Here is a 14,929-nt window from a genome sequence, read left to right on the forward strand (position 1 = left end):
TAAATATAAATATATTGTTTAATTAGTATGCATGCTAAGATTTTGTTTTGATATTAATTGCAAGTCGATTTATGCTTAGTATGCATACTAGAATCTATATATATGTTTTCACATGTATAATTTTGTTATGATAAACTAAACAATCTAGTTTATGCTCTTTTTTTATATATATAAGTTTGATACGCTAAACCCATGATCCTAGTCATTAGATTGAGATAATTCCGTAAAAAAACAAATTAAAATAAATTATAAAATCTAATTTATAGTTAATCTAATATAAAAAAAAAAAAACCAAAGCACTGTTGTAGTTAGTTAATTAACTAATGTCTAGCATTTTGGGTGGGGGTGGGGACAGTTTCATTCATTGTCTTTGTCTTTGTATTATTATATGTATTAGTGTTTGATTGAATTAATAGTAATTCAAGCCCTGTTTTGAAGAAATGTTTCGTTCAAAATTGGCAGGGAACTGAGGCTTTTCCCGTCACCTTCGTCTCAGCTGATTTATACGGCTTTTATAGGAAACTTCTTTGTCAACTTGAATCCTAGACCTTCACAAGAATATAATTTAATATTTTAATACCCTTGACCTTTATTTTTATTTTATTTTAAAAAAAAGAGCAATTTTTTAATTATATCCAGCCGTGACATTTGATAGAAGGATGATATTAAAAGATCGAATAATTAAAAAAATAATAAAAATAAATGTAGATTTCTTGTAGCCACACACGCAATATAGTGAACTAGCTAACTAAATACGACTTGGCCTTTGGTCTGGTTTGAATCCTCTCCTTCCCAATGAATGAGACCAGACCGTAAGGGGAAGAAAAAGCAACCCCCTTCTCACTCCGCCGTGCAAGGCGTTTTGTATTTTGATCAAAGCAACAAAAAGTCGTTCCGTTCAATTTTTCTGGCATGACAAAGTTGACACCATTAATTAATTAATTATTTATTTATTTATTTAATTCAGCTTTCAATATAATTCTGGACTTAATTAGGAAAAGTCTTCAAGAGCAAATATGATTTTGACGTGTATATTTTTAATTTTTGATAATGAGTACATCATCATTATAATACTACTCAATTCAATTTGTTTTAAAATAAATATATAAATATTAAATATTGGTTGGATTTTAAGCCAGTTCGATGTGATTTTTTTATTATTATAAGATCCCGCAATTCATAATCAGTTACTAGACAATCAAGAAGTTAACATTGATGATCAGTGGTTAGTGGAATAAAAAGCCGCATTACCATGATTGATTTGGTACGTACGAGTAGAGATCCTATTCAATGAATTAATTTTATTTAATTTGTGGTCATAATTTATTTTTAAAATATAAATTTAACAAAAAATAATAAATAAGAAGACTCAAAATAACTCAATCAAATAAAAAAAAAAATAAAGGATAAAACATAGAAAATATAAAGCTGATAAAAAAATAATAACAAAAAGAACATGGACTAAATAAAAAAAAAAAGTTGAGGGGCTGATTTGAAAATTAAAGAGTAGGATATAAACACCGAGTAAGAGTAAAAAAAAAAAAAAGAAGAAAAATAAATGGTCGTCTACGTTAAACAAGAGTTCCTTTCAATACATGCGTTTCTGAGTCATGAAGAAAACATAGAGACAAATCGGATGTACGGCTATGATTTTTATATGAAATTACATAAATAACCCTTTATGGCAACCTCACAAGGGCATTAATGTTATTTCATTGTAAAATTAAAAAATAAAATTCATATCTTGTCTTTAATTAATTTTAAAATACTAAAATAATCCTCCAGCTAAAAACACTTTTATCTTCAACCGCCTGCTTATGTGTTTTTTGTTTTTTTTTTTTAATAGCAAGACGATAAAAATACTATTCTTTTTCACAGTGTAATGTATTAGGAAAATAGTATTTTACCGTACCTTCTAGTTTTTTGTTTTTTTAATAACCTTGCTAATTATAAAATTAAATAACAGCAATAGAAAAAATATATATATATTTTAGGTGGAGCGGTCAAAGAAAAACCGTGGTGGCTTCCACACCCAATGACCAAAAGGCAGCTGTTGAGAATTATTTTTGTAGGGCACGCTCCAAAGACGCCATGCCAAGGTCCTTTTAAAGGAGCGATGATCATAGAGCCCCTCTCTTCGTAGTCTTCTCTAGACAAGAGAAATTAGAAATAGCAGATCAAGATCCTGTGTTTTCTTCTCTTCTCTTCAATGGAAAACTACAGATCCAAATCATACGCAGATGGAAGGTACCAAATTCAAAGCTACAACGGTGCCAGTAATGGAGGAGGAGGAGCACCTACTTCATATGCCATCACAAGCATGCAAGATCTCAGGTGCTACAGTGCTTCCTATGCAACCTCTGTCTACCAAACACAAGCCCAGATTGGAACTAGTGATGTCAAATTCAAGAAAGGAAAGTCAACAAATGGGTCAACTTCTAAAAGATGGAGCTTCAATGATCCTGAGTTACAAAGGAAAAGGAGAGTTGCTAGCTATAAGGTTTATGCTGTTGAAGGAAAAGTTAAAGGGTCTTTAAAGAAGAGTTTTAGGTGGATTAAAGAAAGGTGTAGTAAAGTTGTTAATGGCAACTGGAAGTAGTAGCAGTAGTAGATAGATATATAGTAATGATTAATTGGGTGATATATGATGAGGGGTCAATGATCATAATCATCACCATGCTTCTTTTTTTATTGTTTATTTTTCCCTGTATTTCTGTTCCGAGTAAATGATTGTTTTATAGTTTAAAACTTCTTAAATTGATTGTGCTTATTCATAGTTTCTGGCTCCTAATTTGGGATACCATTGTTGAGAGTCAGGTTTGGAGGTTGTGGCTCGGAGTTTTTACATGTTTCTGGCATTTGGTTTTTTTTGGTGCATGAATTTGTTGATCTTGTATGTATTTACTTCTTCTGTGGTTCCAGAAGAAGCATGCCTTTGGGGGTTCTTCGGATGATTAATAACAACTGTTGTGGAGAAGGGACAGTGGCAGCCATTCCTTGGGAGCTGTTGCCGCATCGAGGAGGAGGTTGGTGGTGATATGATTGATGCACGAGGCATCCATAAGTTCGGATAAACTAAGACATGTTGACCTTAGAGGTCATGTCTTCTGCTTCAGATTTCTGTCGTGTCTTATGGTGTAGGAAGACAAGACTGTTGGGGTCATACTAACAATTCCCCTCATCCTATGATGCTTTTGTGCGCACCTTCATTTTTGAACTTGATTCTGAGTTTCTAAGCCAATCCTTGATGGTTCATAGGTGGATGGGATATTCAGGCAGGTAAGGTAATCTACCTCTTGCATTTCTTTCCTTCCTACAGAACCAAGTGAAGGCTAAATGCTTTGTTTCCTTGGAAATATTCCATGGACTGCGGCTGGAACTCCACACTTCAAATCTCTGAAATTCCATATGATGATGGCTTGTTCCTACTTCCAACAAGCTATGGTTAGCAGCAGTCGAGTATTAGTAATTGCTTAAAAGATTTAGTAATAACGAGGAAGTGTTTTCTTATTATTGTTATTTTATTTTTAAACAAGCCCATGTATAACAATCGATGATTGTTAATGTTAGAAATAAGGGGGCGTCGGACATTACATTTCAATTACAATCACCCAAAAAAATAAAAAGAACTTGTAGCAAAAGTGCCGTGGCACAGGAGGGGAAATATTATGCATTCTTTTTCTCCTTTAGATTTTTTAATTTCGATTCTTTAGATTCTTTTTATTAGTATTTGTTTTGTTTTGGTTATTTTTTAATTGAATTTTTTTTAATTTAATCCATTAACAATAAATTAATTGGAAAATAAACTTTGTAATTATAAACTTCTACATAAAAATATGATCGCCTATAATAAAGTCTTGACGAGCAATGAAAGTTCGGGATGAAAAAAGGTGGAAAATGATGGAGATAATAATAATTGTGATATATCATGGGAAGGATGACCTCAATAAATAAATTTAAAGGTATTGTTGAAATTGAAATAAGAATTCTGAATTTTAGATTAAAACTCATAACATTGATGAGACTAGTAACTTGTTTTGATGGATAAAAGAATAAAAACAAATAAGACAACAAACTCAAAGAATTAGTATGGTCATAAAGAATAAACTTTAAGAGAGGACACTACAAAAAGGGAAAAGTAATGTTGTGAGCACGAGTCAAAAATTCAAAATTCAGTAACGTTACCGTGAAACAGTAAAAAGTCTGTAAATTTTAAAAATTGTGAAAAGGCCAAATAAATACATTTTGGAATAATAAAATGTTCTTAGGGATTTATTAGAATAATTGGTATGATTTATGCAGGTATTTAACAAGAAAATCTGGATTTTTAGCGTAAAACCACCTACCAACTAGTTTTATATCTTCAAGCATAACTTTTAACCCGATTATTGAATTAAGCTAAAATTTTGCATCAATTCTCCTGACATGTTTTTCTACCTTGGGTTAAAATTTTAAGTCAAACAGAGGCTTTAAAGGGCTCTCGATTTAAGCGCAAAACCAAGTAGTCTACGTGAGAAATCTAAAGAGATATAAATGAATGGCAAACTTATAAATAAATTGAACAGTGTCGCCCTTTTCCTCTTTAAAACTCCAACCAATAGTTGAATAGAAAGAAAGAGAGGTTTTTTATTTTTCTTGTAAAATTAAGTGATTTTCTCAAGAGTTTTGTGAGATTAGTACGTGTAAATCAATAAACGTTGAGGTCTGACGAATTGATTGGCATCTGAAAGGGATCGCCATAATGATTAGCATCTAAGTGGGATAGCTAGAGTTATTGGCAATCATAAGGGTTAGCTGGATTTATTGACATCCGTGATGGATAGCTAGAGTTATTGGAAACTGTAAAGATTAGCCGGATTTATTGACATCCTTAAGAGATAGATAACCATAAGGGTTAATCGGATTTATTGGCGTCTATGAAGGATAGTTGGAGTTGTTGGCAACAGTAAGGGTTAGCAAGATTTATTGGAGTCCGTAAGGGATAAACGGGGTTGTTGGCAAGTACAAGGGTTAACAATATTTATTGGCATCTATAAAGGATAACCAAAGTTGTTGGCAACCATAAGGGTTATCCAGATTTATTAGCGTCCGTGAGGGATAGCTGAAAATAATTAGCTGTCATGTTGGATGGTTGAGAGTAATTTAGCATCAACGATGATGATCATTCAAAGTGGACTAGATAATTGAAAAGCATAGATGAAAAGTAAGATTGTTAGTATTCAGAATATAATTGTTGGAAATGCAATAGATGTAGGTTGCATTGAGAATTAAGGAAAAATGGAGAAAAAAAAAAGAAATATAGAATATAGAATGGGTTGGATAAAAGTTTTATAACTAACCGCAAGAATGGAAAAGGTTGACGAGTTAACCTTAAAGTGAGGGCCAGAGAAATCGATGATTTGTGAGGATTGAGCTTGATTTGATTAATATGTCATTTGATGGGATATATGATATCTTTTTTTTATGTTTGTGGCAAGAAAAAAGACTAGTAGTATTAGATGATAACGATATTAGAACTTATTGGGTAGTTAGTCACGAGGGTGTTGACTAATGATACTAAATGTGTTGTGTTTTGGTCTATATTAGGGTGTAATTTGTAGTCTATTTTGTCAACATATTATATGAGTTAGAGAGTTGTTAGGGGAACAACAATGAGAAGCATTTCAAATGTTGTTTCGGACAATGTATGCATGAGAACTCTAAGGATTATAATGATAGTAAAATGGGTTTTAACAAAGGGTTGATTTGAACAATGCAGTGTGGTTGAATGAATGTAGTTTTAATGTTGTTCTTGTGAAGAAAAAGGTGGATGTTTAATCGTATATAAAGGCCTAAATACAGGTCGATTCGGGTATTGTATGGTAAGAGATTTGAGAATTGTTTTGATGGCCTAATAGAACAAGAATATGGGCATCTATGTTTGCATATTTCAAGTGATATGATAGTAAATCTAAGAGATGGATAAGTGTATTGATGCATGCGAGGACCTGTGTTTATAAAAGTTGTTGTAAGATGAACAACTAATGATGTGTTGGCTCAAACTGAATCAATGTTAAAGATTCGTTATGGAAAATAAAAATCAATAAATTATTGGTTTTACTTATTTGAAATTGTAGGGTAATACCGATAAAGGGTTAGATTTCTCAGAGAACATATAGAATAAATAGTACAGAGGATAATTTATCATTGATAAACATATGGTTTAGGGTAAGATGAGTGGAACAGACCTTTACCATCAATAAAACTTTAGGGTTAGTTTCGATGGATAAAGATACCGAGATGGATTTCCAAATAAGGTGTAACTTCTGGATGGAAAGATAAAGCTTGGAATTACCTTGACGAGGTGATTATACAATACTCAAGGTTAATAGAGATTATGGTAAAGGAGTCAATTATGTTATTATCAAAAGAAATCATAGAGGTTTGTTCCATGAAGAATCATGTACATGTTGTATATGACATACCTTAATTGTGTTGTGATATATATCAAAAGAAATTATGGATGTTTGTTCCATGAAGAATCATGAACATGTTGTATATGTCATACCTTAATTGTGTTGTAATATTTATATTTTTTGCAGGTTCATAATATGGAATACCATATGTTTTGACAGGGCTTTGATTTTCTTTGTTACAGTATTAGGTAGATTTTTAATATTATATTGTAATTCAAATGGATGGAAATTGTAATATGAATAAATATTTATAATATTTTTCTTGTAATAAAATGCTCTTTTGATGAAAAGTTAAGCTTAAATTGTTTAAATGTACTCGGTAAATTTTAGTTCGTGTGTACTATTATGAATTGATTAAATGACATGAGGCCCAATACTTGGATATGAATTGTTGTGTATGGGATTTGGAACTCCCTTTAATCATTATGTAGGTTTTTAAGAGAAGTAAAGAACTATTTAATAACTTGAATAGAGAAGGCTCTGCTGAAATTTTAGTAGAAATTAGAAACACAAATCATAATTGTGTGATTTCTATAATGTATATGAATGCATTAAATAACAATTCAAATTTAACCATGAGATTAAAATGCCAACATGGATCACTGACATTAAGTGTAGAAAAAAAAAACATGACCCTGTTTTCTTGACTTCAAGGCTCAATCTAGCATTTAATGTTGTTAGATTTTCAATTTGCATTCTATAAGGTAATTACAGTCTCATGACCTGAGTCACGGGCCTGAAAAGTTAGCTTGGGTTGATGTCAATTTTTTTAGATCATTTTTTTTTAAAAAAAAATCAATTTTCTCCAATATTTGGTTGGTTGGTTAGCTCGGGTTAACTCAAGTTTTTTTTTATTAATTTGTTTTTCAATTTTACCCTTCAACATTAGTGTCATAACCTATTTTTGTGTTATTCCCCAAATTCAATTTTTCTCTTCCAAAAATCAAAATATATATTCAGACTAAAAAAAACAAAATCCAAAAAAAATAATAACTGTGGGAAGAGGATGCCAAAACATCCAGAAAATAACTAAAAAATTGGTTGAGGAGGTTTAAAAATACAAGAATTGAAATTTGATTGTATATTGTTGACTAATGAGCTCGACTAACAAAAAAAATTCAATTTGAGGAAGAAATGTTCAAAATCAAATGTTTATTGAAATCAATTAAATTTATTAAAGGTTTAATTGAGTTTATTAAGAATTTGATTGTAAGAAAAATTGATTTTGCTTCGGGTTGACCTGGGTTGGATTTTTTGTTTTTTTTAAGTAATTTTTTTAATTCAACATTCAACATTGGATTAGCTATGGATTGAATGTTTTTTTTTCTTTCTATGGAATTATCCTCTTCTTATGACCTTAGTCTCGTGTTTGACAGTTTAACCCGGATTGACTCGAGTTATTATTTTTTTTTCTAAACGTTATTTATTTTTCTCAATCTCTTCCTTCAACATTGAGTTGATTATGAATTAGCCTTCATAATTTATTTATTTTATTTGTTTATCATCGGGTTTTCTCGTTCTTATGATCTAAATCACAAGTTTGACATGTTTATCCTAGTTTACTCGAGTTATTTTTTTTTTTATCATATTCACCCTTTAATATTAGGTTTATTGGGAATCAAGTTTCGTAATTTATTTTGACTTGTTGTTCATGAGGTTATCTTGGTTCCATGACTTGAGTCGTGAATTTTGCAAGTGAATCAGGGTTGGGTTGGGTCGATTCAAAATATCTCCATCTATTTTTAAAAAAAAATGTTCAGTATTTATAGTCTAATATGTTTTATTTATTTTTTATTAATAGTTAATTTTTTTTGTACTAAAGAACACGTTAACAATGCTTTTATATATTTTATTTAATTTTAAATTTTTTTTGATCCGAGAACAACAAAAAAATCTAGTAATATCTAACATGATTGGGCATTAAATTAGAGAACCACGTCAAGGATTTAAAAAAAATAAAAATAAAATTTGGCCATAACTTGTATTAAATTTCTAGAATTTGTTTTTAGATTTTTGTTAAGAATGAAGCCCGTGATAATTTATTTATTTTCTTAGTAAAATATCAAGACGCCATTGCCAATCAACGAAAAGCCCTTTATTTATTACAACGGCGTGGTGAGAGGATGGCTGGCTCCTCAATCAATAAACACGTTTCAAAACATGTGACGCTCCCTTTCTTTTTTGACTTTTGGGAAATAGAAATTGACCAATCCGCCCACGCTGAGTCCTAACGTCAAACGGAAATCATTTATTAGAAAACACAGCGACCACAATAACATTTCTTACTAAAATACTCAACGTTGTAGTTCCCTTGAAAGAGGGAAACATGTCCGATATTACTAGTTGATATTCACTAACTAATAAAAAAAAATAAAATGGCAAGGCAAAATCAAGCTACAACATAGCACCCCAGGAAAATATTTGAACCCCAAGCCTGAGCCTTGAGTGGTTCTAAAATCTTGTGAGCTGAACAAGAATACAGCGGCCATTTTTCACTGCCATCAAGTTTTAAATCTGGGTCAAAGAAACATTAAGAAAAAAAATCCAATTTATAGATGGAACAAGAGGGGAGGGATACGGGTCAAGGTAGTGGAGAGATTTGAATAAGTACATCTGATTGAATACACCCAGAGCAGTTGTGGACCAAGCTTTTTGCTGCAATTGAATTCAGCTTCTCAGGCCTGTCTGTTTCCATTTAATCAGCTGACACTTTTACTGCATACATTGAAATCTAGAGTTCATCCAGGCTCGGAGCCACTACTTCCAAACTCTTCTCAGCTCAATGAGAAAAAACAACCCTGCTTCGAGTGTAACAGCACACCAGTACATTCATGATTTACAACAATGCACAGTGCTGAGCTCCTAATGATGAGCCTTCTCATCACTGTCAAAATTCAGACTCTCAAATCCTTTAAGGGTGGTCTCATATGTCTTCATGTGAGAGGTGTTTCTACTTGATGAAGTGCGCCTTGGGTCTGAAGATCCAAGAGGAGGACTTCTTTGCCCGCTAGAAATTTTATGTATTGCTCCAGGGCTAGCCTCAGTTGTGCAAGACCGTTGGGGATCAGACTCGCTTCCAACAAATACATCACGGCTGCTGGAAACAGCTGCAGCTCGCCTTGAGGATCCACTTGATCGGCCCAAAAAAGTGGAGTTGGGTAACTGCAGCAGCCAATTATAATGCAGTTTAGATCTGAAACACAAATGCGGGGGAAGAAAACTAATTGCGGACTATCAGTATGTATGTGAAATCTTCATGATATAAAAGATTAGCTAACATCAATAGCAGAGAAAGCAAGAACAAAGAAAATCAATATCAATCCAGGAAAGATATTAAACAACATACAATAAAGGGAGAATTTCACACATGCAAGTTAACAGAACACTGCATATGTAGGGTAAAATTTTTTAACCAACTGCATGAACAGAAGATAATGCATAGCCACAAACACTCAGGTTAGCCAGCAATGATGAATACACAAAGCAACTTGGAGGCCATGGCCTGATGATACTATGCTAGTAGGAGTTTGACTGTCAGTGAGCCCAGAAACCGGCCAAGATTTTAAGGGGCAGGATTGATGGGATTTACCAAATGCAAGTTAAAAGAACAAGTTGCAAACATTTATATGAAAAATAGAACGCTTAATATTCAACATGCATCAGGCCATACTTAAAGCTTGATCATGCATTATAAGACAATAGGAAGCTTTGCACAATTTGGGGCAGAAAAAGAAAAAACAAATCCAAGCAACTTACCATGGCATCCTTTGTAATTGGAGATTCGTTAGCAACTAGACTTTTCTGCTTTGAAGAACTTCCAGCATTTATGATCTGTCCTGATAGCCTCCGGCGAGAGGATTCCATTGTTTGGCCAGCTGCTCGCACTTCTTCTCCACCTGCATTGAAGAAAGAAAAGGTATTAAACCCAAGCATATGTTAAGGGATAATGATTCACCTTCTCTTTAGAGTTTATTCTTCATCAATTAACTGCTATTTGGTATTCGCCCAAGTGGGAACATGTAGGCAGTATTTAGCTAGATTCTAGATCCATAACACAGAGAGAGAGAGAGAGAGAGAGAGTACTGGCAAATTAAAAGACTGAAATTAAATTGGAGAATGACTAAATAAAAGTAATAAAAAATCTTACAACAAGAGACCATCACTATAGAAAAGACAGTTTATGAAATGAAGAAACCATTATGTGAAGGAATACTTGGAACCAATTTAAAAACTCAACATAAACTACCTGTTTGTCTATCCGCACTGACAATAGGAGGTGGCATTCCAGAACTGGTTCCAACACCGAGGCCCTAACAGAAACAAGAAAAATTCAAATCTATTCCACACCAATAACTAAAAGAAGTAAAATGTTCCACGAACACTTACAAGGCCGCGAGTTGGAGGATTAGCCAGCTGTGATTGCTGATACTTCAATATTGTCCAGTCAAAGACATAATCAAACTGGAAGCCTGAAATATAAGATCAATAGGTACAATTAGGAATTCAAATGCCACTTCTATTATTCTATCAAAGCCAATAGAAGTGAAATACAGAGACTAGTACAGACAATGTGGACTTGAAGGCATTTAACTACTAGAACATCCTTACCCTCGCGAATAAAGAGGTCGCGGAATATTCTCTTCAAATAAGCATAATCTGGCTTATCATCAAATCGAAGTGAACGGCAGTAATGAAAGTAAGAGGCAAATTCAGTTGGATAACCCCGAGACAGTGCCTGAGGAAGCATCATATCTCAGGTTAGATTATTAGACTTGGCAACAGAATTTGCAGGCAACCTTGGTAATTAGAACCACTTTACCTCAATCGAAGTAGAAACCTTTTTTTCACTAATTTTCTCATACTTTTGTTTCTTAGTTCCAGCTTTTAGTCCCTGCCAAGGAAGGCTACATGGACAAACATATCAGTGATCAAATTTGCAAAAGAGGATACACAGCAAGGTAGGGTAAGTAGGCAGGCAAAGAGAATCACCTTCCTCTCAGGAAGTACATAAGGACATAACCAAGAGATTCTAGATCATCCCTCCGGCTTTGCTCTGTGCAGCCCAACAAGTCAAAAATAGAGCAATCAATGTTATGAAACAAAGGGCACAAAACGGAAGGCCAATAGATTACCACGCACAAAAAAAGACAAGGCACATACCAATGCCCAGGTGAGTGTTCATGCTTGCATATCTAGCAGTTCCAGTCAAATTTTTATTTTCCCTGTAGTGTGTCAATTCCAGTAATGACTTAATTACCACATATTATCAACAGAAATACCAAAGGTGAAAAACAAAAGAGTATACATGAGATAGCTGAATGAAATACTTCTACAATCACATCAACAGTAAAACAAAGACAAGTCACCAATATTCTGTATTTCAGAACCCAATTATCAATGCAATTAAGTACCAAAAAAATAACAGCAGCATATATATTACAACTATTGAGGATATTGGCAGATGACATGAATTTCCATATGCAGTTTTATTTAATATAATCCCAAACAGAGCAAAAGAGCATCAAAATATATTTAAGGTAACACAAGCACCCACAAATGTGTGTACAATGTGCACATGCACACAAAACACAATCTATTCACCTGTAAGGAATGTGTTGATGGGTTGAACTATCTCTGTATTTCTTTGCCAAACCAAAGTCAATGATGTATACCTATGTACAAGTGAACAACACAATATTTATATGGATTTCCTGAAAGAAAAAAGAGAGAGAGATGAAATATATCTATATATATATAAAAAAGAAAACATATACTTCATATCAAGACCTGATTTGCACGCCTTCCCAAGCCCATAAGAAAGTTGTCTGGCTTGATATCTCGATGAAGAAATGATTTCGAGTGAACAAACTCGACACGGTTGATCTTGAGAGAAGAAAAGGACACAACAACATAAATAGATAATATTTCTGAAAGATAAGTACTCACACTGAAAATGGAAAATTTGATGGAACTCACCATCTGATCAGCAAGCATAAGAACTGACTTCAAAGAGAGTTTCCGACTGCAGAAGTTAAAGAGATCTTCAAGACTAGGTCCAAGCAAATCCATCACCAGAACATTATAGTCTCCCTCAACCCCGAACCACCTCACATTTGGAATACCAGCTGCCAAGATAGAAAATGATCAGAAAAAAGATAGAAAAAATAATAGAAGAATGCGCAAACAACAACACACTCATACAAAAATAAATTTAAAAAAAATAAATAAACAGAAAAAAAATCATGAAAAAGATGTCAGGAAATATCATTACTTCCTCCCTGCAGGATTCTGTATAACTTGGATTCATATAGCAACTGAGGATGCTTTGTTTTGACGTTTTCCTGAACAATTCAAGGATCACAGAGAGCTAAGAATATAATCATTTCGGCTCAAACCCACAAAGAAAATTAAATAAGAAAAATCATTAAATTAAAAACACATCAAAACAATTAATTGATTGAAAAGCAATCCAACATTAGTAAAGTTGTGCAGTAAGAAGAAATAGAAAATTTAGTTCACAACACTACTAAATTCTTGATTAAAAATTGAAACCAAACATAAATAAAAAAAATAGGTGGAGTCCAAATATAGCAAATCCTCCCCTGCAGCTAAAAGAAATTAGTGACAACATTAATTAGACCACCTATATAGCAAAATCAAATTAAATAATTAACTGAACTGAATCCAACATAAAATAAAAAAAGGAAAAACGAAGAGGAATTGAACAAAATAATCAAAACGAAAAATCACATTAGTTAAAAGGAAACTTACGAGCTTAATGGCGACTTCTTCATTAGTCTGGATATTCGTACCTAATTCAATCCAAAAAGCCAATGAGAAAAAATTAAAAAATATTATTTAAATCAAATTAAAAAAAAAAAAAAAAAAAAACCTAGATAGATCTCTCCAAAGGAGCCGCTGCCGATCTTTCGGCCGAGCCTGAACTTGTTACCAACACGCGGCTCCATTAAAGAAGCCGAAACCCTAACCGACAAATATCAGGCAAAAGTCGACACCCAACAGTAAATCGATACAAGAATGGCGGAATTGGAGATCTACAAAAACAAACAAACAAACTTCCTAATCGAATAATATTTAGAAAAAACAAAATAAAGGGTTAGATAGATAGCGTCTGTCACTCTATCATCTTTCCTTTCCCTTCTTTCTGTGTTGCTTTGAATGAAATTGAATTGAATTTTGATCATCCAAAACCAAAGTGTTCGGGGCAAAAAAAAAAAAAAAGACAACTTGGAGTAGATTATAAATTAGTCCCTCTATGTTTTCAAAACGGATCGAATAGTCCTTCTGTGTTTCAAAAACTAATCAATTAGTTTTTTCTTTTTGTCTATCTCATGTTCTTTATCAATTATTTTGTTTTTTTTAAAAAAAAAAGAGTAAATATATATACTCTCTCTTTTTATAATATATTTTTTTAATAATTTTTTTAATTCTCCAAAATTAATTTTTACGCTTACACAACCTTAAAATATTATTTTTAATATATATTGAGTGATGTTATCCTTCGTGTTATTTATAATTTTCAAAAATACTTGTGATAATAAATATTGAAAAGATAAATATAGTATAAGAACTTATTTTGTAAAGAAGTTTCTACTCAAAATCTTCCAACTTCAAAGTTAAATGAAATATTCTCCTAAAATTTAATAATTTATATTTAATATTAGAATTAAATAATAATAATAATAATAATAATAACAATAACAACAACAACAACATTTCATGTTGTTAAAGAAAATTTTAGGATTGAAAACAGTTGCCATATTTTCTTTAATTTTAGGAAATCAAATTGAATTCCTTGGAGAAAAAATACACACACAAATGAAAGCCTAAATAGATAATATAATTATTATCTAATATGGTTTTTAGAACAAGTAGATAATATCATAATAAAGAAAGAAAGAATAAAGGTTATGAATATTTTACTTCAGTTTTAAAAATAAATCAATTTTAAAATAATAAAAATAAATAAATTTCATTATTTTATTGGCACAAACACATTTATGTTATGAGACTTTATGGACAATGGTCTTTTCATTTTTAAATTAAATAAAAAGCATTAATAAAATCTAAGAGGTCATGGGAAAACATTATAACTACAACATAAAAATATTGTTTATTAGAACAGTATAATTATAAGTTATTTCTTTACATAAAAAAAACTTAAAACCAATTATTGGAGGCATTAAAGTCTTGTCACAAGATACATTGGTTATTACTAAATTGATCAGAGACAAATAAGTTTTTTTAAAAAAAAACAAAGTGAATAACTAAAATATCATTAAAAACAAAAATTTTAAATACAGCTTTAAAGAAGCAATTTGGTACTTTCACAAAGGTTTTTTTTAACTATCATGTCAGATAAGAAACACTTTGGTGTTTGACTAGACATAGAAAAAAAAAACACGTATAGTAAAACGACTAAAATGATTTTATAAGTAAAAAAAATAGCCTTG

The 14,929-nt window shown here is 31.9% G+C and overlaps 2 protein-coding genes across 2 annotated transcripts; one reads left to right on the top strand and one right to left on the bottom strand.

The window, feature by feature from the left end:
• Positions 1-2,044: 2,044 nt before the first annotated feature.
• On the top strand, positions 2,045-2,776 carry LOC127905424 (uncharacterized). The gene has a single exon (XM_052453618.1). The coding sequence runs from the start codon at positions 2,210-2,212 to the stop codon at positions 2,597-2,599; it is 390 nt and encodes a 129-aa protein (XP_052309578.1). The 5' UTR covers positions 2,045-2,209; the 3' UTR covers positions 2,600-2,776.
• Positions 2,777-8,683: 5,907 nt separating this feature from the next.
• Positions 8,684-13,668, bottom strand: LOC7497603 (casein kinase 1-like protein 1). Its single transcript, XM_002309176.4, has 14 exons — positions 13,348-13,668; positions 13,227-13,267; positions 12,727-12,796; positions 12,432-12,580; positions 12,243-12,338; positions 12,057-12,127; positions 11,616-11,677; positions 11,445-11,508; positions 11,275-11,359; positions 11,064-11,190; positions 10,842-10,924; positions 10,702-10,765; positions 10,212-10,351; positions 8,684-9,617 (listed from the first exon to the last, which is right to left on the bottom strand). The coding sequence occupies exons 1-14, from the start codon at positions 13,421-13,423 to the stop codon at positions 9,318-9,320; spliced, it is 1,428 nt and encodes a 475-aa protein (XP_002309212.1). The 5' UTR covers positions 13,424-13,668; the 3' UTR covers positions 8,684-9,317.
• Between the last annotated feature and the right edge of the window lie 1,261 nt (positions 13,669-14,929).

The sequence above is a fragment of the Populus trichocarpa genome, chromosome 6 (genome assembly GCF_000002775.5).
Source record: "Populus trichocarpa isolate Nisqually-1 chromosome 6, P.trichocarpa_v4.1, whole genome shotgun sequence".
NCBI classification, from domain to species: Eukaryota; Viridiplantae; Streptophyta; class Magnoliopsida; order Malpighiales; family Salicaceae; genus Populus; species Populus trichocarpa.

Coding starts and splice junctions, on each gene's coding strand:
- LOC127905424 (XM_052453618.1), top strand. CDS start 2,210: ATGGAAAACTACAGATCCAAATCATACGCAGATGGAAGGTACCAAATT.
- LOC7497603 (XM_002309176.4), bottom strand. CDS start 13,423: ATGGAGCCGCGTGTTGGTAACAAGTTCAGGCTCGGCCGAAAGATCGGC. Junction 11,509..11,615: donor GAACACTCACCTGGGCATTG/GTATGTGCCTTG, acceptor TGGGCTGCACAG/AGCAAAGCCGGAGGGATGAT. Junction 11,191..11,274: donor AGGTTTCTACTTCGATTGAG/GTAAAGTGGTTC, acceptor ATGCTTCCTCAG/GCACTGTCTCGGGGTTATCC.